Below are 23,362 nucleotides of genomic sequence, written 5' to 3' on the forward strand. Positions count from 1 at the left end.
CCAAGGTGGGCAGATTACCTGAGGTCAGGAGTTCTAGAAAAGCCTGGCCAAGATGGTGAAACCTCATCTCTACTAAAAACACAAAAATTATCCAGGCGTGGTGGCAGGCATCTGGAATCCCAGCTACTCGAGAAGCTGAGGCAGGAGAATAGCTTGAACCCAGGAGGCAGAAGTTGCAGTGAGCCAAGATTGCACCACTGCACTCCAGCCTGGGTGCCAACAGCAAAATTCCATCTCATAAAAAATAAAAATATAAAACATAAAAATATAAGTTGTCATTAAAGAATTTAGATTAGTTAATTATTGGTTGGTAAATACTTATTGAGGTCCCTTTGTACCAGGTACTAAAATATGTATATAAAAGACCAAACTCATGCAAAACAAACATACAAACAAAAAAGTCTTTGATCTAATTTTGGAGGTGGCAGATTGTAATATAAACAGGTATAATACAATTGTAAAAGCAAAGTTACACACCTAAAACTATAGAACAGTTTGAAAAGTTCAGAGTAATAACGTTAGACAGACTGAGTTCCACGCACAACTGAGCCAATCTCTAACTATATGATGTATTTAATCTGTTTAAAAATTTTAAATTATTCTGTCTTCTGTGAAAATTTGTCTATAACTGAAATGGATGAAAACAGTATGTCATTCTCTTTTTTCCTCTTATCACTCACAAAACTAAATATTCTGAGAGAAGTTCATCATATTACTTAGGCAGCTAATGTAATAAAAATCCTTAAAGATTCTCATGAACACTCCCAACCAACAAGATAACCTGGCAATGTTCTTTACATTTTAGAGTAGGACATGTCATACTTCAATTCAACTGCCCTCCAATAATCAAAAGCAAAGTTTCCTTATATACATCTCTAGAATTACAAGTTACAGTTGACAATGGAACAACACAGGTTTGAACTGGTCAGATGCACTTATACGTGGATTTCTTTCAACACAATACGGAGTGAAAATACACTTGTGGGATACAAAACTCACACATACAAAGCATCAACTTTTCATAAACCCAAGTTCCCCAAGTCCAACTGTGGGACTTGAATATGGGCTAATTTTGGTATCTGCAGGGGTCCTGGAACCAATCCCCTAGTTATACTGAGGGGTGACTATATATTTAAAGTTACTATTTAGGCTTCCAAGTCTGCCTAAAATTTTTATAAAGTCAAAGTATTTTCCTTGATTCTGAGTTTAAAAGAGTAGATTATTTATCAAAGCTGCAATAAGAAATTCAGGCAGGACTTCATTGACAATATCTTGGTAAATCAGGTTTTGATCATTAAAATTCCTATAACTCAATTTTGTCTATGAACTCAGTATTGATGAGGCTGTCAGTACCTGAGAAACCAACAAAATCTGCTAGTAAGCAATGTCGCATCCATAATTATAAATAACTTTCTCAGCATCAAGATGCCTAGAAGTTTGTATTACTACCACCAAAGTATAATAAACATGGAATCTGATAAATGGAAATTGAAAAGTTCTGAGACAGTATTTCATTCAGACTCTTAAAAACCATGCTGAACTACTTACTGATAACCAACAATAAAGTACACTTCTCTACTGATGATAGTCATGACTCCCAAATAGATTTCTTCTTCCCAAATGTAATGGACACACACTAACTTCTCATTATCAAATTTCCCTTCCTCTAAAAAGGAACACACTGCCCTTATGTAAAACATCCTTCAAAGAAACAATTTAAAGCACATATAATAATGAATACATTGCAACTTAATTCTAGTCCTGATGTATCACCTGTAGGTTTGGGCATTTCTCCAGTCTCCTAAGACACATGTGTTACATCTCAAGATAGGTCATTTCTAAAGATGAAATAGCAACCATCCCAACATCCTTTTGACCAGGTTTATTCTAAGAGGGTAGGTCTTGGGGCCAAGTTCTAAGGGGCACCCAAAGTAACCCCCAACAAACTGATGACATTAAATAAGCCATGATGAGAAACATTTAACATGATCGTCTCCTAAAAGACTTTAGCCAACGTAAGATCATGTGATTATTCAAACTGGTAAACACTAACCAGACAACCAGGAGCCTAAATTGGAGAGTCACCTCTCACAGCCATTAAAGAAATTCAACTAAAATAAATAAATAACTACAGTATATAAATGAATGAATACTGAGTTAAACAAATCAGCCATGAGAAAGAAAAAGAGCCATATAAAATTAGTAAATAATTTTAAATTACCAACATTAATTAACTAGATTTCATTATATGTCAATGGTTACATATATTTCATTAAAATACTACTTACCTAATATATATCTAAATTAAAATAGCCTAATAGTAAGCAAAAAACTAAAAAGTTGGTTTGCAACTATGACTTACACAAGCTGCTTCAAGCAACTGTTTAATTGTTATCCTTTGCTATTCAAAGGTTTTATAACAGGGAATTTTAATAAAATCTGAAAGTCAGCCAAGCCTTGTAGTTCATGCCTGCCATCCCAACGCTTTGGGAGGCTGAGGCAGGATGATCGCTTGAGCCCAAGAGTTTGAGACCAGCCTGGGCAACATAGTGAGGCCCTGTCTCTACAAAAAACACAAAACAGAGTTTAGCCAAGCATGGTGGCACACAGCATAGTCTCAGCTGCTAGACAGGCTGAGGTGGGAGAATCACTTTAGCCTGGGATGTGGAGGGTGCAGTGAACCAGCCTGGGCAACAGAGCAAAAATCTCGTCTCAAAAAAATATATATTTTTTTTCAGATTATGCATGTGTGTGTACATATATTATACATAATATATGGATTTATTTCATATATACTATGTCAATAGTTATGCTAAATATAGTTTAAATTAATAGTTATAAATTAAACTATATAATTTCATTTAATATTTTAATATACTTTAATACATAACTATATATATCATATGTACACACACAATCTGAAAGTCATATAAAATGTCAAAGAAAATATTTAAAAGGAGTTAGACTGTAACACACAAGATAAGCAAAGGAATCGAAACTCATTAAATTCTTTAATGTCATTAAATTGTGGTTGGCAATCATCATCTTCATCACCTGGTCTAGATATGTATTATTTTAAATGCACTATCATAAAATTAAAAGGAAATACAATTTTCTTCTTGGGATCAGTTTTATTTCCAACAAAAGAGCAAAATGTTATATTCAAAGAAAAATCATAAAACGAAACAATAATCATCAATCTATTTTCTCAATGTGCTATGCAATACCACATTGGAAAAAATACATATTTTCTTTACAAAATAATGTTCCTTTGAAACAAATTCAAACTAGATAAAATCTGCATTCACAGAAGCAGGCAATTACCAAGAGAATAAAGCCCTTAAGGAGCTATCCAATTTATTAACTTCATTCAGCCAAATCAAGGTAAATCACAGCAGTTTACTTTTTTATAATAAAGAAAATTTTCAATTACATTTTTAAAGAATATTCCACACACATAGCAAACGTGCACATTTGCACAGAGTTTTAAATCTCCTACAAACAATCTCAGGAATGATTCTGAAATCCATTCCCAGGAAATTCTTCCTTTGTAATCTGGAAGACTAGTGTTGTGCAAGTTCAAAGAACAACCAGCAAGTGTGTACGTATTTTTTCTTCAGCTTCGCTGTCCCTGAAAAATGATCCATACTGTGTCATTATCTTTATAGAGTTCTTTACTTGCCACTTTTACTTGCCACTTATCCCATATTTCTCTGTCATACCTGTTGGGTTTACTGAGATCTAGACCAAAGTTCTAGCACTGTATATCTGCTCCAATTCATTTTAATTAGTGACTAAATACATTCTAAAATCTTTCTCTCTTCCATATAAAACATAAGTATGGGAAAAATATTTTCTTTTTCACATGGGTAAACAAAATAAACAATGTATAAACATCTAAAACTCATTTCATATGTGCTCAATGTGTTTCCAATGGGTAATATAGAAGACACATTTCTATGGCCATTTAATTAGGATCAATCTTTGACTAATATATGCTATGCACACAACTCATATTTAAGAAAAAAAATGTGTTTACAATTGTTTTGAGTTATATAAAGGTATGGATAATTCCAATCAGTGGAAATGTTCCTCATTCAGCTTTTCACAGAGGGGCCAGTGGACTTCCAGTCTTCCACCTTCTAGCTATGTAACTTTGAACAAACCAAATCTCTGAAGCTTAGTTACTTCATCTGCAGTATGTGTTTAATAATATTTATCCTAATTATATTTCAGTATATATAAAACAGGTATATAAAAGTTGTCATTTAAAAATTTAAAACACTTTTTCTGTACTTAATATATTAGACTTTTGACTATGAAATTCATCAATAAAAAAGATTTTTTTTTATTTTTTTATTTTTTTTATTTTTTTTTTGAGATGGAGTCTCACTCTGTCACCCAGGCTGGAGTGCAGTGGCATGATCTTGGCTCACTGCAAGCTCCACCTCCAGGTTCACGCCATTCTCCTGCCTCAGCCTCCCAAGCAGCTGGAACCACAGGCACCCGCCACCATGCCCGGCTAATTTTTTTTGGATTTTTAGTAGAGGCAGGGTTTCACCATGTTAGCCAGGATGGTTTCGATATCCTGACCTCGTGATTCGCCCACCTTGGCCTCCCAAAGTGCTGGGATTACAGGTGTGAGCCACCACACCCGGCCAAAAAAAGATTTTAAAATGAGTAATATTGTTTACGAGACAGTACCTACAACATGCATAATACTTGTCAGAAACATATCTTAAAGCAGTGACACCAGGGACTGGTTTCGTGAAAAACAATTTTTCCATGGATGGGACAAGGGGATTATTTTGGATGAAACTGTCCCACCTCAGATCATCAGGCATCACAGCCTCATAAGAAGTATGAAACCTAGATCCCTCACATGTGCAGTTCACAATAGTGTTTGCGCTTCCATGAGAATCCAATGCTGCCACTGATCTGACAGGAGGTGGAGCTCAGGCAGTAATGCTCGCTCACCAGCCGCTCACCCCCCGCTGTGAGGCCCAGTTCCTAACAGGCCAAGGACCAGTACCACCTGGTTGGGGACCCCCGTCCTAAAGCATAAAAGAAGTAACGTACCAAATGGTTATAACTTGAACATATTCAACTATCCAGTAAACACTCCTAAGGATATCTTTTTGCATACGCTAAAAAAACAAAAATGGCCTTGGGCTAGGCTAACAGTAAACTGAAAAATAGGGGGAAACATCTCTTAGTAAGCCTTATCTCATTTAATGAATAGCAACTAAACCAGAGGGCAACTGCTGGTAAGTACACTACATCTAACTTCTGTCATGTACTAACATATACCTGACATTTTCCTTCAGACACACTGCAATCAGGATATCAGGATAAGTGACATCATGGTCAGAGGTACCCTAATATTAGAAGATCTTCCCACAAAGATATTTATACTAAGTGAGATGCTGCAGCCCTCAAATTTCAAAAAGAAAAGAGATTTAGATGAAGCGAGCACTCTGAAAAGTAATTACAGTAAACAATTATAAATTCAATAAGCAAAATTTGGTGTACTACCTTTTGGCAAAATCTCAACTTAAAAATCTTTATGCAATTACTTGAGAATAAGCATATTTCTCAAAAAAAAAAAAGATAAAAGAAATGCAACAAAATACTATGGCTGTCTGGATATTAGGACAATTAGAAATGTTTTTCTTCTCTCTGTTCTATATTTTCCACATTTAATATTCATGTATTATGATAGGTGAACAGTTTTCTCTAAATAGAGTATTCATGAAGTTCATATTTAACCATGAGATGTTTTTTAAAAATTGCATGGCTGAATTACAATATGGAAGTCTGTCACTGTAAGCACGTGAATTTAGGAACAGAAGACTCTAGCAACACTAGCTGCTTATTACACTTTTAAAAATGTCCCTTTCTTTAGATTGAGTTTTAGATAAAAATTCATTTTGAAACTTAAAAGCTAGTCCCAAAAGAGTTAAGGGGAAAAAAAAATCTATACGTGTTAACCGTACAGAAAATTGTAAACAACAAAAAAAATCACAAAGTTAAAGGATACAGAACAGGATGGAAAACATAAATAATATTTGCAAGGATGGAAAATATTTGCAACACATAACAGACAACGAACATTAAAAAAATAATTCCAGTAAGTCAATGAGAAAAGAGACAAAGAGAATCTAACGACTAAGCTTGTCTTTTTTTTTTTTTTTTTGAGACGGAGTTTCGCTCTTGTTACCCAAGCTGGAGTGCATTGGCGCGATCTCGGCTCACTGCAACCTCCGCCTCCTGGGTTCAAGCGATTCTCCTGCCTCCGCCTCCCGAGTAGCTGGGATTACAGGCGCCCACCACCACGCCTGGCAAATTTTTTGTATTTTTAGTAGAGAAGGGAGTTTCACCACGTTAGCCAGGCTGGTCTCAAACTCCTGACCTCAGGTGATCCACATGCCTTGGCTTCCCAACGTGCTGGGATTACAGGCGTGAGTCACCGCGCGAGGCCAAGAAATGACTATGCTTTTCACAAGATGGCACCGAAAGTGAAGGAAGCTCCTGCCCCTCCTAATGCTGAAGCCAAACCGAAGGCTTTTAAGGCCAAGAAGGCAGTGTTGAAAGGCGTCCACAGCCACCAAAAAAAGAAGATCCGCACGTCACCCACCTTCCAGCAGCCCAAGACACTGAGACTCCGGAGGCAGCGCAGATATCCTCGGAAGAGTGCCCCCTGGAGAAACAAGCTTGACTATTACACTATCAAGTTTCTGCTGACCACTGAGTCGGCCATGAAGAAGATAGAAGACAACAACACACTTGTGTTCATTGTGGATATTAAAGCAAACAAGCACCAGATCAAACAGGCTGTGAAGAAGCTCTATGACATTGATGTGGTCAAGGTCAACACCCTAATTCGGCCTGATGGAGAGAAGACGACATATGTTCGACTGGCTCCTGATTACAATGCTTTGAATGTTGCCAACAAAATTGGGATCATCTAAACCCGGTCCAGCTGGCTAATTCTAAATATATGTATATGTTTTCACCAGAAAAAAAGAAGAAAAGAAATGACTAAGAAAATGACAGGCAAGTAAGAGAAAACAAAATGTGGCAAATGGCCACAAGATACCAAATTTAATTCTTAATAAGGTGAATGCACATTATAATAAAGAGATTATATCCAAAAGAATAAAATAAAATTTACAAATATGCAATGTTATCAAGCAGTTTGTGCATTGCTGGTAATTACTACAGTCTTTTTGGTAGTCAATCTGGAAATGGTTTTTAAAAGTTTAAATACACTTATCTTTTGACTCAGAAATTTTACTTCCCTGTAATCCCAGCACTTTGGGAGGCCGAGGTGGGCAGATCACAAGGTCAGTAGATCCAGACCATCCTGGCCAACATGGTGAAATCCTGTCTCTACTCAAAACACAAAAATTAGCCGGGCGTAGTGGCACACGACTGTAGTCCCAGCTACTCAGGAGGCTGAGGCGGGAGAATCGCTTGAACCCAGGAGGCAAAGGTTGCAGTGAGCCGAGATCGCGCCTTTGCACTCCAGGCCGGCGACAGAACGAGACTTCATCTCAAAAAAATAAAACAAGTTTTACTTCTAGGTATCTATCCCACAGAAATTATTACATATATATACATGGCACATGTTTGTCAGCACTATACATAAGTGAAAAACTTGAAACAAAAAAATAAGTACATTATGGTTGAGCCATTCTATGTATCATTAAAAAGAATGAAATGTCCCATATACACTGACATGAGAAGAATTACAGAATTAACAGATGAGTGAAACAAAGCAAGTTGCGGAAAAATATCTTTGCGATTTATCCAATTTATTTAGAGGTGGAGAGAGAAAAGTGGTGGACAGAACAGAGAAAGAGTGAGAGAGAGAGAGAGAAGTGTTTGTGTATATATAAGAGCCTGCTTAAAGGACTCTCACTGGTCACATTTGGACAATGTAACAAGTATCAGAAACAGCAATCAGTTAACAAATTACAACATATGAGCTCATGGTAATATTGAAAAGGAAAAAAAGTGAAGAGAATTTCTTTACACAGTAAATGCTTCCTAACAAATGTAGGAGGAATTAGAATTAGAATTAGCAAATTTCCATCTTGCAGCCCACATATGTAATCAGTGTAATTGTAATCAGTGACTTTGACAAGGATGCTAAAACTATTAAGCGGAAAGTTGCTAGAGAATGGCATATTAACAAAGTCTCAAAGTTATTACCCCACAGATTTCTCATTAATTACAAATAGAAAAAAAAAAAACCTTTAAAATTAAGAGGTCTGTGGTTGACACCACCTGAACTATCACCAATAATGCAATAAATTGACATTAGACTTTTTTTTTTTTTTTGAGACAGAATCTCACTCTGTTGCCCAGGTTGGAGTGCAGTGACACAATCTTGGCTTACTGTAACCTCCACCTCCCAGGTTCAAGCTATTCTCATGCCTCAGCCTCCCAACTAGCTGGGATTACAGGCTAATTTTTGTATTTTTAGTAGAGACAGGGTTTTGCCATGTTGGCCAGGCTGGTCTCGAACTCCTGACTTCAAGTGACCCACCCACGTTGCCCTCCCAAAGTGCTGGGATTACAGGTGTGAGCCACCACACCCAGCCACATTATACATCTTACAAAAAATACTCTTACCAAAAAAAAAAAAAGTTTAAACTGAATCTAATCACAAGAAAACAATAAGATATATCCAGACTGAGAGATACTCAATATGACATTATAATAACTAAGATTCTTCAATATGTCAACATCATGAACACCATCAAAAGGGAGAAAAATTGTTCTAGATTAATGGAGACTAAAGAGATATAACACAAGTACAACTCATGGTACCTGAATGGATCCTGTGGGGTGTGGAGAAACCATAGTGATAATAGAGGTATAGAGATTATAAGAAAAGTGTGCATATTATTGGCTATTAAATTAAAAATATATATTTGTGTATATGCATGAGCAAGCAAAAAAAAAAAAAAAAAAAAAGCCTGGAAGAACAAACACAAAAACTAAAGTTTTAAGCATATTTACCTCTAGGTGGTATAATTATGAGAGATGTTTTCTTTTTCTTTTTTTTTTTTTTTTTGAGACAAAGTCTTCCTCTGCAGCCCACACTGGAATGCAGTGGTGCAATCTTGGTTCACTGAAGCCTCGAACTCCCTGGCTCAAGTGATCCTCTGCCTCAGCCCCTCAAGTAGTTGGGATTACAGGCGCAAGCCACCACACCTGGCTAATTTTTGTATTTTTTGTAGGGACCGGGTTTCACCACATTGCCCCAGCTGGTCTCAAACGCCTAAGCTCAAGTGATCCACCCACCTCAGTCTCCCAGATTGCTGGGATTACAAGTGTGAGTCACCACGCCCAACTGGGAGATGTTTTCTTAGCTTATTTCTACTGATGTTTTCTACAATGGACATATATCTACATAATAAAATAAAGTTTAAAAACCCCTGGTACACAAGGTACCAGGGACAGATGGGGTAGATTCACACCAAATTGTTAACAGTGATTCCTTATGCAAAAAGAAGTAGAGTTGAGACAGAAAGCATAACTATTTTACATATCTGCTCACATGTTACTTATAATTAAGAAAAAATATTTTAATGAATTAAGATTTTTCTTAATTAACTTGTACTGTAATAAACTTGTACTGTGTATGGGATTCATGCTAAATGTAAATTTTAGCTGTTCTTCTCACAAAAACAAAAAAATGAGTAAGTTCTGCAGAAGGATGGACTTGGTAAACTTTTTAAAAATTGGGTAATTATGTGAGATGATGGATATGTTCATTTCCTTCACTACAGTAACCTTTTTACTATCTATATGAATCCCATAACAACACATTGTATACCTTAAATACACACAATAAAATCTTTAAAAATAAAATTAAAAATAAGATTTTTCAAATATCCAAATAACAGGAAGACAAATGGTAAACACTGGCTTAACGTCTATATATTTAGGTTATATTTGTGGAACAAGAGGAATCTGGGTAAAAAGAAAAGCATATATGAAAGCCCCCAAACACTGGAGAAAAAGGCAAGTGGTATGGGATTCCAGAGAGTCTTGCTATTAGTGTGAACTTTATTTTTAAGGGACTGATTTTAAGCAGAAAATAATATGAACAGATATGCACCAGCACTTTGGGAGGCCAAGTGGGGCAGACCATGAGGTCAGGAGATCAAGACCATCCTGGCCAACATGGTGAAACCCCATCCCTACTAAAAATACAAAAATTAGCTGGGTGTGGTGGTGCATGCCTGTAATCCCAGCTACTCGGGAGGCTGAGGCAGGAGAATCGCTTGAACCTGGGAGGCGGAGATTGCAATGAGCCGAGATCATGCCACTGCACTCCAGCCTGGCGACACAGCAAGACTGCGTCTCAAAAAAAAAAAAAAGAAAGAAAAATCAACCTGAAAACAGTAGAAGAGCTGGAGCAAGAGGAGGCACATCTGTTTAGCAGATACTACCCAAGCTTCCATCTGCACTGACCCTCAACCTTCTACTGGCGCTCACATCGTTACTTTTTGTCATCAGCATTTCATTTTTGCCTCTTCTTTCCTGTGCTTGCCCTAACCGTTATTAAGAGGAATAAAAAATCTTAATTTTTGGCCGGGCACAGTGGCTCACACCTGTGATCCCAGCACTTTGGGAGGCAGAGACAGGTGGATCACCAGAGGCAGAGGAGTTCGAGACCAGCCTGACCAACATGGAGAAACCCCGTCTCTAATAAAAATACAAAAAATTAGCCAGGCATGGTGGTGCATGTCTGTAGTCCCAGCTACTCTGGGAGGCTGAGGCAGGAGAATTGCTTGAACCCAGGAGGTGGAGGTTGCAGTGAGCTGAGATCGCTCCATTGCACTCCAGCCTGGGCAACAAGAGCAAAACTCCGTTTCAAAATAAATAAATAAATAAAATAAAAAGTCTTAATTTTTAGAAACCTCATTGTCAACCTTATACTTGCCTTATACCAGGAATCATGCTTCATTCTACATTGCTCTGGCTCCTCCCATGATCTATACCTGTGGCTGTGTAAGCTCCAGCATGACATCATCCACATTGTAGAGTTCCTTTTATCGCCCCATTCTTACTTTCTTCTAAACCAACGTCTCTCAAAGGATGATCCTCCCCATCTCCTACATGAGGAATCTTGAAGCACCTTTTAAAATTATACACACATTAGGGGAGGCTGAGGCAGGAGAATCACTTGAACTCAGGAGGTGGGGGTTGCAGTGAGCCCAAATTGCGCCACTGCACTCCAGCCTGGACAACAGAGTGAGACTCTGTCTCAAAACAGACAAACAAGTTAAAACACACACACACACACACACACACACACACACACACACACAAACAGAAATAAGGAGTAATTTCCTCAACTAGAGCATAAAGAAACTCTACAAAAAAACCTATAGCTAACATCATACTTAACAATGAGAAACTAGAAGCTTGCCCACAAAGATGAGGTATGAGGCAAGGAAGTTCTCTGTCACTACTGTTTTTTAGACAAGAAAGGGAAATAAAAACATACACACTGGAAAGAAAGAAAGAAAATCATCTTTGCTTTCAAATGACATGACTGTCTAAGTAGAAAATCTGGAAGAGTAGCCAAAAATTTCCTGGAACTAAAAAGCAATTATAGCAAGACTGCAGTATACAAAGTTAATATACAAAAGCCAACTGCTTTCTTATGAAAGCAATGAACAAGTAGAATTGAAATTAAAAACAAAATTCCACTTACATTAGCACCCCCCAAAAAATACTTAGATATAAATCTAACAAAATATTGCCAAGATCTCTATGAAGAAAACTACAAAACTCTGATGAAAAAAATCAAATAACTAAATAAATAAATGTTTATTATGTTCATGAATAAAAAAGCTCAATATTGTCAAGATGTCATTTCTTCCCAACTTGATGTATAGATTCTATACAATCCCAGTCAAAATTCCAGCATGTAATTTTGTAGATATTGCAAACTGACTCTAAAGTTTACATGGAGAAGCAAAAACCCAGAAGAGCTAACATAATATTGAAGGAAAAAAAACAAGTCAAAGGGGTAACACTACTCAATTTCAAGACTTACTATGAAGCTGCAGTAATCTAGACAGTGTGGTACTAATCAAAGAACAGACAAATAGGTCAGTCGACGAACAAACTGAGCCCAGAAAAAGACCCAAATAAATACAGTCAACTGATCTTTGACAAAGGAGCAAAGGCAATACAACGGAGCACAGACAGCTTTTTTAACAAATGGTGATAGAACAACTGAACACACACGTGCAAAATAATTAATTCAGAGACAGGCCTTATACTCGTAACAAATATTAATTCAGACCCCAAATGTGAAAGGCAAAATTGTAAAAATTTTAAAATTTTTAATTAAGAAAATTTACAATTAAAAAATTATAAAACTAGAAAATAACATGGGAGAAAATCTAGATAACCTTAAGCATAGCAACGACTTTTTAGATACAAGACCAAAAGCATAATAAAGAAAAGAAATAATTTATAAGCTGGACTCCATTAAAATGTAAAACTTCTGCTCTGTGAGAGATACTGTCAAGAGAATAAAAAGATAAGCTACAGACTGGGAGAAAATATTTGCAAAAGACCTATCTGATAAAGAACTGTTATCCAAAATATACAAGGAAGTCTTAAAACTTAACAATAAGAAAACAACCCAATTTTTTAAAATGGGCAAAAGATCTGAATAGACACCTCATCCAAGAAGATATACAAAAGGCAAATAAGGGTTGATGTGGTGGCTCACGCCTGTAATCCCAACACTTTGGGAGGCCAAGGCAGGTGGATCACTTGAGGTCAGGAGTTTGAGACCAGCCTGGCCAACATGGCGAAACCCCGTCTCTACTAAAACTAAAAAATTAGCCGGGTGTGGTGGTGTGCGCCTGTAATCCCAACTATACAGGAAGCTGAGGCACGAGAATCACAGGAACCTGGAAGACAGAGGTTGCAGTGAGCCAAGATTACCCCACTGCACTCCAGCCGGAACAACAGAGCAAGACTCCATCCAAAAAAAATAAAAAAGGCAAATAAGCATATGAAAAGATACTCCACATCATACAACAGAAACTCCAATCATACAACATACAAAATCAATCATACAACAGAAACTCCAAAATTTAAAAGGGAAATGGGAAATTATTTAAACTAGAGGATGAAAGTAGTAGCATAATTTTTTAAGTCAAAATTTATTTTTTACCTTTTTGCATCTTTACTTGGAACATATATAAAGTTCACAGAATTCAAACTACTACCAACAAATTAATTATATAACATAAAGATTCACCTAAAGAGGTGAAAGACTATTCAGCTTCCCTATTTATGCATCAATTTCCCTCTCCTTCTCTAACTTTCTTCCTTCTCTGTAATAAAAATAGGTCTCCAACTCTCATTAACCAGTTTTGGGAATTAAATGAGTTATCATTAGCAAAGTCTCAAAAATATTTATAACTTGGACTGCCATCAAAGCCAGTTAAATCAATTACACAAGAAGAGTTGTTACATGACTTTATATAGATACAACATCCTGTTGACTTAATTGGCATTACCACTCAGCTTGATCATCTCATTTGTCTGCCTTGATTCAGACTTTTTAAATGTTTCTGAAAATCAAAGCTACTTTGGAAAGAAGGTAGATTTTCCAGTACTGAGGCTATTCATCTGAAGCAGGAGTCCTATTATGAACTTTTAATAGCTGTAAGCATGTCAGTGGAACTAATATTGTGCCCTTACAGAAATCTATGTTTATCTGAAGAATGAATCTACTGGGAAAGAACTCATCCTAAGTTAAGAGTCCAAGGAGCAAAACATGACTCAAAAACAGACCACAGAGCGAGGTTCATTTTGAAATTTACATGGAACTAGTCCCCAGTGGGCTCAAGCTTGTGTCCTAAAGTAAAAGCTATAGTAAAAGAGTTGCTTAACTATTATAGATGTGAGACATTGAGACCACAAGGCATCAGCAGCCCAACTATCAGCAACAAGAGACAGTACCCTCAAAGCAGATGAGGAACTACATATTCAAATATCTCCAGGGACTAGGCAACTAACAAAAATGAGTAAGTGGTTTGAGAGACCACTGTGGTGAACTGGAGACCACAGGCCTTACTAGCAGGGAGCAGCCTTATTCAGCTCCAGCAGATTGTGCTAGAAGAAACTGAAAACTACTGCAAGGGCAGGCATATGCCTTTAGTGCCTTTAGTTGCAGCTACTTGGGAAGCTGAAACAAGAAGACTGTTTGAGCCCAGGAGTTTGAGGCAAGCCTGGGACACTCCATCACTTAAAACAACAACAGCGACAACAGCAGCAAAAAACTCTAGTACCACCAGAACTTTGCAAAAGCAGCTTGAAATCCTAAATGTGTAAGATTTCCCAATGTTTAAATGTTAGCAACCAATTCAATTACTTAAAACTACTGTGCTAGCCTAAAAAATACATCCAAGGTCGATGACCACAATCTAAGAAGTAGACCTAAGAATGACTTAAGAAGTAGAGATGGTACTCACCATTATAATGAAGCAGAGAAAAAGAGAGATAGTGCCCTCAGCATCATAAGAGAATCACCAAAACTAACAGAACTCATCATAACTGCATCACACATCAGCAATGACATTCATGGATATAAGCAGCAGTAACATGTTTGTGATCATCAGTGATCAATGTAACAAACACTGCCAAAGTACCTGCTACTCCTGAGTTAACATATTATTTACCTACTCCCAGGAATCTGAACCACACCTGGAGAAGAAAAATACAAATATATACAACCATGTTTACTTTTCTCAGTAACAGTATTCATTACCACTAATATCACATTCATATGAATGAATATGATATTTATATTAATGAGCCCTTTTTATTCATTACCACTGATATCAAGTGGTCTTATTGCTGTCTATGTGTGTGTGTATATATATATGTGTGTGTGTGTATACATATATATTTTAGGTATATATTTCCTTATTCAGTTTATTCTCCCAAATAAATTTTATACAACTCTGCCTCCCCAAATCTCTAACTCCCCACTGTCCCCACTCTCTGCTAATGGTTTTGCTTCCTATTTCACTGAGAAAACAAGAAACATTTTAAAAATAACTTACACATGCTCCAACTACCACATCTAACAACCTACCTACATTTGGACCCATATATCCTTTTTTCCCTAATTACTATGGTTACTCTTATCCACTCAATCTCTCTACTTGGTACTGGATCTCATCCCCTCTAATCTTGCACTCAAAACCTTTGTTCCAGCAATTGTTCCCCCTTCTTTCCTTACTATTTTCCTTATATCACCAATCTCCCATTCCACTGGGTCACCTCCATCAGCACACAACATGCTACATAATCTCTGCACATGTGGTAGGCAGCCTCTAAGATAGCCCTTAATAATCAGTGCCTCCTGGTAGTTATACTCTTAGAATGCCCCCAACTACATCTGACTAGGGTTGGCTTGTGTGAATAGCAGAATATGGGAGAAATGGTTGTATGTACTACCAATATTAGATTATAAAATATACTAGTACTCTTATACAACTGCTTCCATCTCTTTCTCTCTTTGATCACTTACTCTGAAGCCAGCTGCCCTTCATGAAGACATTCATGCAGTTTATGAGGGAGGTCCATGCAGTAGGAAACTGAGGTCTCTGGCCAACAGCCATCAAAGAACTGAAGCCTACCAACAACTATTTGACTTAGCTTAGAAGCAAATCCTCCAGGTCCAGCCAAACCTTAAAATGACTACAGCCTAGGCTATGGCTTTGACCTGCAACTTCATGAGAGACTGTAAGTCAGAACAACCCAACCAACTGCTCCCAGATTTCTTAACCTTTAGAAATAATGTGAAATAATAAATGTTTGTTGTTTTAAGCTGTTATGTTTTGGGATAATTTGTTCCACAGCAGCAGATAATTAACACAGCATCTAAAATAAGAAGGAAAAAATCCTCCCTCAATTTCACATCCCTTTTCCCATCTCCTAGCTTCTCTTTATATAAAAACTCATCATAGGAATTGCACGTGGGGAATTGCACTTCCCCTTCTTTTATTCTCACTTTGAACTCTCTCAGATCAAGATGGCCAATGACCCTCATGTTACTAAATTCAATGATGTATTCTCAGTTAAAATGTGTTTTTGCCCTGCTTGAGAATATTAAACTCTACTATACAGAAACAAAATGAGAGCAATAAAACTTACATGTGTATGTATAGATAAAAAGTAAAGCATGTATGCATTAAACACAGACAGAAAGGGACAGAAGGACCAAGATGTATCTAACATTCTTGAGGCAAATATGCAAAACGCACCAAAGAGTCAGAATACATTAAATATGTATGAGACACTTAGAACTCAATATTCATGAGGCCTTAATTTGGCCACCCATTGGTGATACCTATTCTGTCCACTGACTAACAAATACAAATAAAACCTATGGCTGTTGAGTAGATTAACTGGAGAGCTAACACCATGACCAGGCATACTTGTTCCTGTATCTTCCTGAGAGTGTGTGTATCTGTGGCCCAGGGCACCTACCTTGTGGGCTCTGGTTCTCACAACCGCAGCATTAGCAAAGAAGGCGGATAAGCCAAAACGTATAAACATTATACCCCAGGAATGATTTAGGTAGTATGGTCCTTCTATCCTACTTAAACCTCAGTCTAAATGTGTTAACTTATCCTCTATCTTTCCCCTTGCTTCTGTGTATTTTATATTTATTTAATGAATCATGTGATACAAACATTTTTTCAATTAGTTTTTTTTTTTCAATAACCTCTGGGATAGCTTGCCTGGTGGTGTACTTGAAGTCCAGCATTGAATTAGGGTGATTTCCCACTCTTAAAAACATTATTTGATACATTTACTGACTTTCTCTTTTTGAAACATTTTTCTCTGGGTCACCATCCATGGTTCTCATATCTCACTGGCCATGTGTTCCCCATCTCCTCTAAAGTACTAGGATGACTTTATTACATTTAGTCTTACATCTTTGCATAACATCTTCAGGCTGATAAGTCCCAAATTTAAATTTCTAGTCCTAATATCTTACATAAATACAGTGTAAAACCAAACTTTTACTATCTACCTCAAAACCAATTCCTCTCTTAGATAACTGCAATGGTCTCCTAAATATTTTCCTAGTTGCCCACCTTAGATTCACTTCAGTATACTCCCAACCCAGCAGTCTGAGTGATCCTTCCAAAATATGAATCAAACCATATTAATCCTCTGCTCAAAACCCATGCTATGGCTTCCCATATCCATCATAATAAAATCTAAAATCAGTACCAGAATCTGCAAGACCCCAGCTGGATTACTACCATCTCTACTCCCACCACTAACCAGCTTGCTCAGCCAGTTCTAGTCATACAAACTTCTGTGCCACTATACAAACACTCAAGCATGTTACCACTTCAAGATTTTTTTTTTTTTTTTGAGACAGAGTCTCACTCTGTCACCCAGACTGGAGTACAGTGGCTTGATCTCAGCTCGCTGCAACCTCCACCTCCTGGGTTCAAGCCATTCTCCTGCCTCAGCCTCCTGAGTAACTAGGACTACAGGTACACGCCACCAAGTCCAGCTAATTTTTTGTATTTTTAGTAGATATGGCGTTTCACCATGTTGGACAGGTTGGCCTTGAACTTCTGACCTCAAGTGATTCACTGCCTCCCAAAGTGCTGGGATTACAGGCGTGGGCCATTGTGCTTGGCCAAGATCTTTACATTCACTACTCCCTCTGCTTGCAGTGCTCTTTCCCGATATATTTACATGACTTGCTCTTTTACTTCCTTTAGGTCACTGCTCAAATATCCTCTTATCAGAGTGGGCTTACCTTATCAACTTTTTTTTTTTTTTTTTGAGACAGAGTCTCCCTGTGTCACCCAGGCCAAAGTGCACTGGCGCAATCTCAGCTCACTGCAGCCTCCACCTCCTAGGTTCCAGCGAATCTCTGCCTCAGCCTCCCGAGTAGCTGGGATTACAGGCACACACCACCATGCCAGATTAATTTTTGTATTTTTAGTAGAGATGTGGTTTCACCATGTTGTCCAGGCTGATCTCGAACTCCTGACCTCACGTGATCCGCTTGCCTTAGCCTCCCAAAGTGCTGGGATTTATAGGCGTGAGCCACTGTGTCTGGCCCCTTATCAATTTTTATAAATACAAACTTCTGCCAACTCACCCAACCACCCTCACACATAGCATTCCTATACTCCTTGTCCAACTTCGTGTTTCTTAAGAATCTGGGCCACCAACTGAGAGATATTTATTGGTTTGCTTACTGCCTGCCTGTCCAGACATTAAGTTCCACCAGGTCAACAATTCGTACATTCTATTTCATATGCCTAAAATTTACAGAATACCAAGCACATAGAAGGTACTCAACAAACATTACTAAAAATATAAATAACAGTAACTGGAGATATTCCCACAGTGAGTGTTAGCAGCAAAAAAGGGCAGCTCCACATGAAGACAAGAGGATTAGCTAGAGAATCACAGATCCTGCCAAGTCCCACAAGTCCAGCAGACTCCCAGAATTACTTGGGACAAGGGCTGTAATACCAGAAAAGCAGGTAAGAGAAAAGCCATAGAAATACTGTTTTGTGGTAGTCACAGCCCTGATTAAAAAATAATAATAATAATTAATTGGTAAGAAAAATAACTTTACCACAGGTAAACCAGAAAGACACCCTCCCAACCAAGTGATCAAAATATCACCAGTATTCTAAATTGGTAGGCTTATGCAATAAAACAGAGAAAAAAAGGAAGGTAATATCACCAGTAACTGCACAAATAAATATAATATGCTTCCTAATACGATGCACTAAGAACACTACATAACTTCTGTGGTATTCCTGCCAAAAGCATATAACCCAAATCTAATCATATTAGGAACATTCTGTAAAAACAAAACAAAACAAAACAAAACAAAAAAACTGGTCTATATTTAAAAATGGTCTATGACATAAAACACAGAAACTCAAGGACTGTTCCACATTAAAGATGACTAAACAGACATGACGATTAAATGCAATACATGATCCTAGTTTTATTTTGTTAGAAATGACATTGTTGAGACAATTGGCAAAATCTGAATACAATCTATATAGATTAAACAGTATTTCATCAATGTTAACTTCCTGACTTTGATAATTATGTGGTTATGTAAGATAATGCCTTTTTTTTTTTTAAATTTTGAGACGAAGCCTCCCTCTGTTGGCCAGGTTGGAGTACAGTGGCACAATCTCAGCTCGCTGCAACCTCTGCCTCCTAGGTTCCAGTGATTCTCCTGCCTCAGCCTCCCGAGTAACTGGGATTACAGGCATGAGCCACCACACCCAGCTAATTTTTGTATTTTTAGTAGAGATGGGGTTTCGCCATGTTGGCCAGGCTGGTCTCAAACTCCTGACCTCAGGTGATCCGCCCACCTCAGCCTCCCAAAGTGCTGGGATTACAGGTGTGAGCCACTGCACTTGGCCCTTTGCTCTTAAGAAATACATACTATTGGCCAGGCACAGTGGCTCACGCCTGTAATCCCAGGACTTTGGCAGGCTGAGTTAGGTGGATCACTTGAGGCCAGGAATTTGAGACCAGCCTGGCCAACATGGCGAAATACCATCTCTACTAAAAATACAAAAATTAGCCGGGCATGGTGGCAGGCACCTATAATCCCTGCTACTCGGGAGGCTGAGGCAGGAGAATCGCTTGAACCTGGGAGGCGAAGGATGCAGTGACCTGAGATCGCGTTGCTGCACTCCGGCCCGGACAATAGAGCAAGACTCTCTCTCAAAAATAAAAGCACATCTATGAAAGAAGAAGCTACAAAAAATTGATAGAATGTACGTTTTTTAAGAATACTTTCTATCAGACTAAAATAGTCAACTTTTTCCTACTTCTGAATTTTATTTAAAAACTAAAAAAAATTTTTTTAAATTTAAAATTTTAAAAAAAAACTGGAAATAAGGCCTGGCACACTGGCTCATGCCGGTAATCTCAGCACTTTGAGAGGCTGAGGCAGGCAGATTGCTTGAGGTCAAGACCAAGTCTGGGCAACATAGCAAAACCCCATCTCTACAAAAAGAAAAAAAATTTTTTAATTTAAAAAAAAAAGAAATAGTATCATAAAATACAATACCATAACCCTGACCTTTAAAGAAATACTGATTTCCATATAGTATTTCTATTTTCATTATTTAAATTTTTTTTTTTTAATGAAGATGACCGGGGGACCAGGTGCGGTGGCTCACACCTGTAATCCCAGCACTTTGGGAGGCTGAGGCAGGCGGATCACTTAAAGTCAGGAGTTTGAGACCAGCCTGGCCAATGTGGTGAAATCCCGTCTCTACTAAGAACACAAAAATTGGCTGGGCACGGTGGCTCATGCCTGTAATCCCAACACTTTGGGTGGCCGAGGCGGGTGGATCATGAGGTCAGGAGTTAAGACCAGCATGACCCATGTGGTGAAACTCCATCTCTACTAAAAATACAAAACTTAGCCGGGCGTGGTGGCTCATGTCTGTAATCCCAGTTACTCAAGAGGCTGAGGCAGAATAGTTTGAACCCGGGAGGCGGAGGTTGAAGTGAGCTGAGATAGCACCACTGTACTCTAGCCTGGGCGACAGAGCGAGACACCATCTCAAAAATAAATAAATTAAAATAAAATAAAAAAGAACACAAAAATTAGTCAGGTGTGGTCGTGGGCACCTGTAGTTCCAGCTACCCGGGAGGCTGAGGCAGCAGAATCGCTTGAACCCGGGAGGTGGAGGTTACAGTGAACCGAGATTGTGCCACTGCACTCCAGCCTGGGCGACAGAGTGAGACTCCACCTCAAAAACAAAGAAAAGATAACCTGAAAAATAGCACCCATACTTTGATGATTTAGCATTATTTCAACCAAAACACCATGAAATACTGTAGAACCACCTTAGTACAAACGTAAAAGAGCCACAGTCAGCCATTTCTAAAAAGAGAGAAAAGAAAGCAACATTACCTTCATGGACCGTAATGCCACAATTGTCACACTGAATTATTTCATCAGCATCCTCACTATTATCTCCCAGACAAACACAGCAAATCAGAATATGGTCCATTTTTTGAGAGCTCCAGTTTTGACTCTTCTCAAGAATCAGCGAGTCCTAATATTAAAATATTAACATATATCAGAAAATCACATTTAAAGTAAAAAAAAAAATTAATCACTAAAATTCTCTTTATTACTTAAACATTATTATATGCACTTCCAAATGTATGCCCCATTTTCCATGCTTTTATTAACTCCAAAGTACATTATATCTGAGAAATATATACTTGACGTCTTTGTTAAAGAACACTACAAGCACCCTCATTTAATTTCTCACTTCTCTGCAAGCTTCGTATTCTCTCTCCTCTTGGAGAGACGATATGAAAAAGCAGGCATGCAACTAACAACTCTTGATCTGCTTTGCCCCTTAAACCAGGAAAAACGAAAAATGAATCCACAAGTAATCAAAGTAATCACTGATCTTATACATGTGTTTTAAAAGTACAAGACATGATTCTTACACTTTAGGAGCTTATAATCCTACCTAGAGGAGACAAGACACACATATGCAAAATAGGAAGAAATCAATTCAAAATAATGTATAAGCAAGTATATATGTGATGGCAGACTTAAGGACTCTATACTCCTTAAGTACTGGGGAATTCAGAAATTCCAGCATTATCAAACTACTATAAGATAGATCCATGAGAGCCTGCCTAGGTATATGAATATACACAGATACAGAAAATAATCTAAAAAAGGATCCAGATTGACTAGCTGCTAGAAGGGTCAGAGAACTCTATTAATTAGGTTTATATCAAGAAATATCTAGTGTAAACTGGTAATGAAGACATCTAGCTAGTGATACTACAAAAAGAGAGGATGGGATCAGTGGCTCACGCTGGTAATCCCAAATACTGTGGGAGGCTGAAGTAGGAGGATCACTTGAGGCCAGGAGTTTGAGACCAGCCTGGGCAACAGAGTGAGATCCCGTTTTTACAACGTATTTTAAAATTAGCTGGGCGTGGTGATGCATGCCCTTAGTCCCAGGTACTCAGGTGGCTGAGGTGGGAGGCTCACTTGAGCCCAGGAATTCAGTGCTGCAGCCAGCTATTATGTCACTGCACTCCAGCCTGGGGGACAGAGCAAGACTGTCTCAAAAAGAAAGAAAGAAATAGGAAGACATATTAATAAACATTTAAAAGATAAAATTCAGAAGAAGAGGGTCTGCTTGTTTTCATTTAAACCTTCTGCATTATAGAGTTAAACTTTAAAAAAGTTAACAAGAAAATGATTATTGCATATTTAATAGATTGTGCTTAACATTACCTATAATAAAAGATGGTACTTGAGTCCATACATTTTTATTTATCAACCTAACAATATTCAGAAATAAATTTAATAAATTAGTTTCATACCATACACTCATTAAATATACATTTTTCATAATATATTTCATAAATATATTTTATTATTTTTTATATTTTTATATTCTTTTAAACTCAACCAATATCCAAAAGTAACATTTGGAGCCATCATTTAAACAGCAATTTGTGACACTTGAATATACTTGAAGGTCACAATTAATAATTCAACATACTTTGTGTGTAACATCTAAAATTGCAGATTTGTAAAACAATCAGAAAAGAATGCAAATGTCAACAAGAATATAGTATCATTTCTCTTAAGAATTCTAGTATTTTTAAGTTCTGCATTTTGCTTCTCTATGTTATAAAACCAAAAAAATAGTTCTGGGGCTGACAAGTGACTGGCAAATAAAAGTGAAAATGTCCTAAATAAAACTCATCTGGCTTTACAGTACAAGAGTAAGCAAACAAAAATCTGCCCAGATTTTCATACTATTAGTCATGCTTCAAAGTTGACATGAAATCAAACATTTTAAGTTTCTTTCTCACCTCTCACTTATTCGCTACTGAACCTCGAAGCTGTAATTTCTTTATCTGCAAAATGGCGATAAAAATAATATCTACCTCAGGAGGTTATAAGAATTAACAATAGACGGCAAGAATGTTCCTGGCACAAAGTAGACACTCAATAAATGTTCAATGCCTTTTCCTTTCCGCTGTATCTCTTGTTAAGGTGGTTCAAAAAGAGGATCATGAACTGATGATTTATTACACTGAGGATCTTCCTTGTGCCCCCAAAAGAAAAGTTGCGAGCCTCAATGAACACTGCTACTTTAAATATCATCCCCATGGTAAGTCCAAAGAAGACTTTCCTTAGAGAGCATCCTGGCTAACACGGTGAAACCCCGTCTCTACTAAAAAATACAAAAAAATAAAAATAAAAAAATAAAAAACTAGC

At 37.5% G+C, this 23,362-nt stretch overlaps 1 protein-coding gene and 1 pseudogene across 2 annotated transcripts in view; one reads left to right on the forward strand and one right to left on the reverse strand.

Moving 5' to 3' along the window:
- The window catches only part of PHF14 (PHD finger protein 14), a 201,108-nt gene that overhangs the window by 162,662 nt on the left and 15,084 nt on the right, over positions 1–23,362 (reverse strand). For both annotated transcript variants that reach the window (XM_011990866.1, XM_011990867.1), the window contains exon 4: positions 21,008–21,152. In XM_011990866.1, coding sequence (XP_011846256.1) covers positions 21,008–21,152 — 145 coding nt within the window. The remainder of the gene's footprint in view (positions 1–21,007; positions 21,153–23,362) is intronic.
- On the forward strand, positions 6,507–6,971 carry LOC105547318 (annotated as a pseudogene).

Source organism: Mandrillus leucophaeus, unplaced genomic scaffold (genome assembly GCF_000951045.1).
Source record: "Mandrillus leucophaeus isolate KB7577 unplaced genomic scaffold, Mleu.le_1.0 Scaffold385, whole genome shotgun sequence".
Taxonomy (NCBI): Eukaryota; Metazoa; Chordata; class Mammalia; order Primates; family Cercopithecidae; genus Mandrillus; species Mandrillus leucophaeus.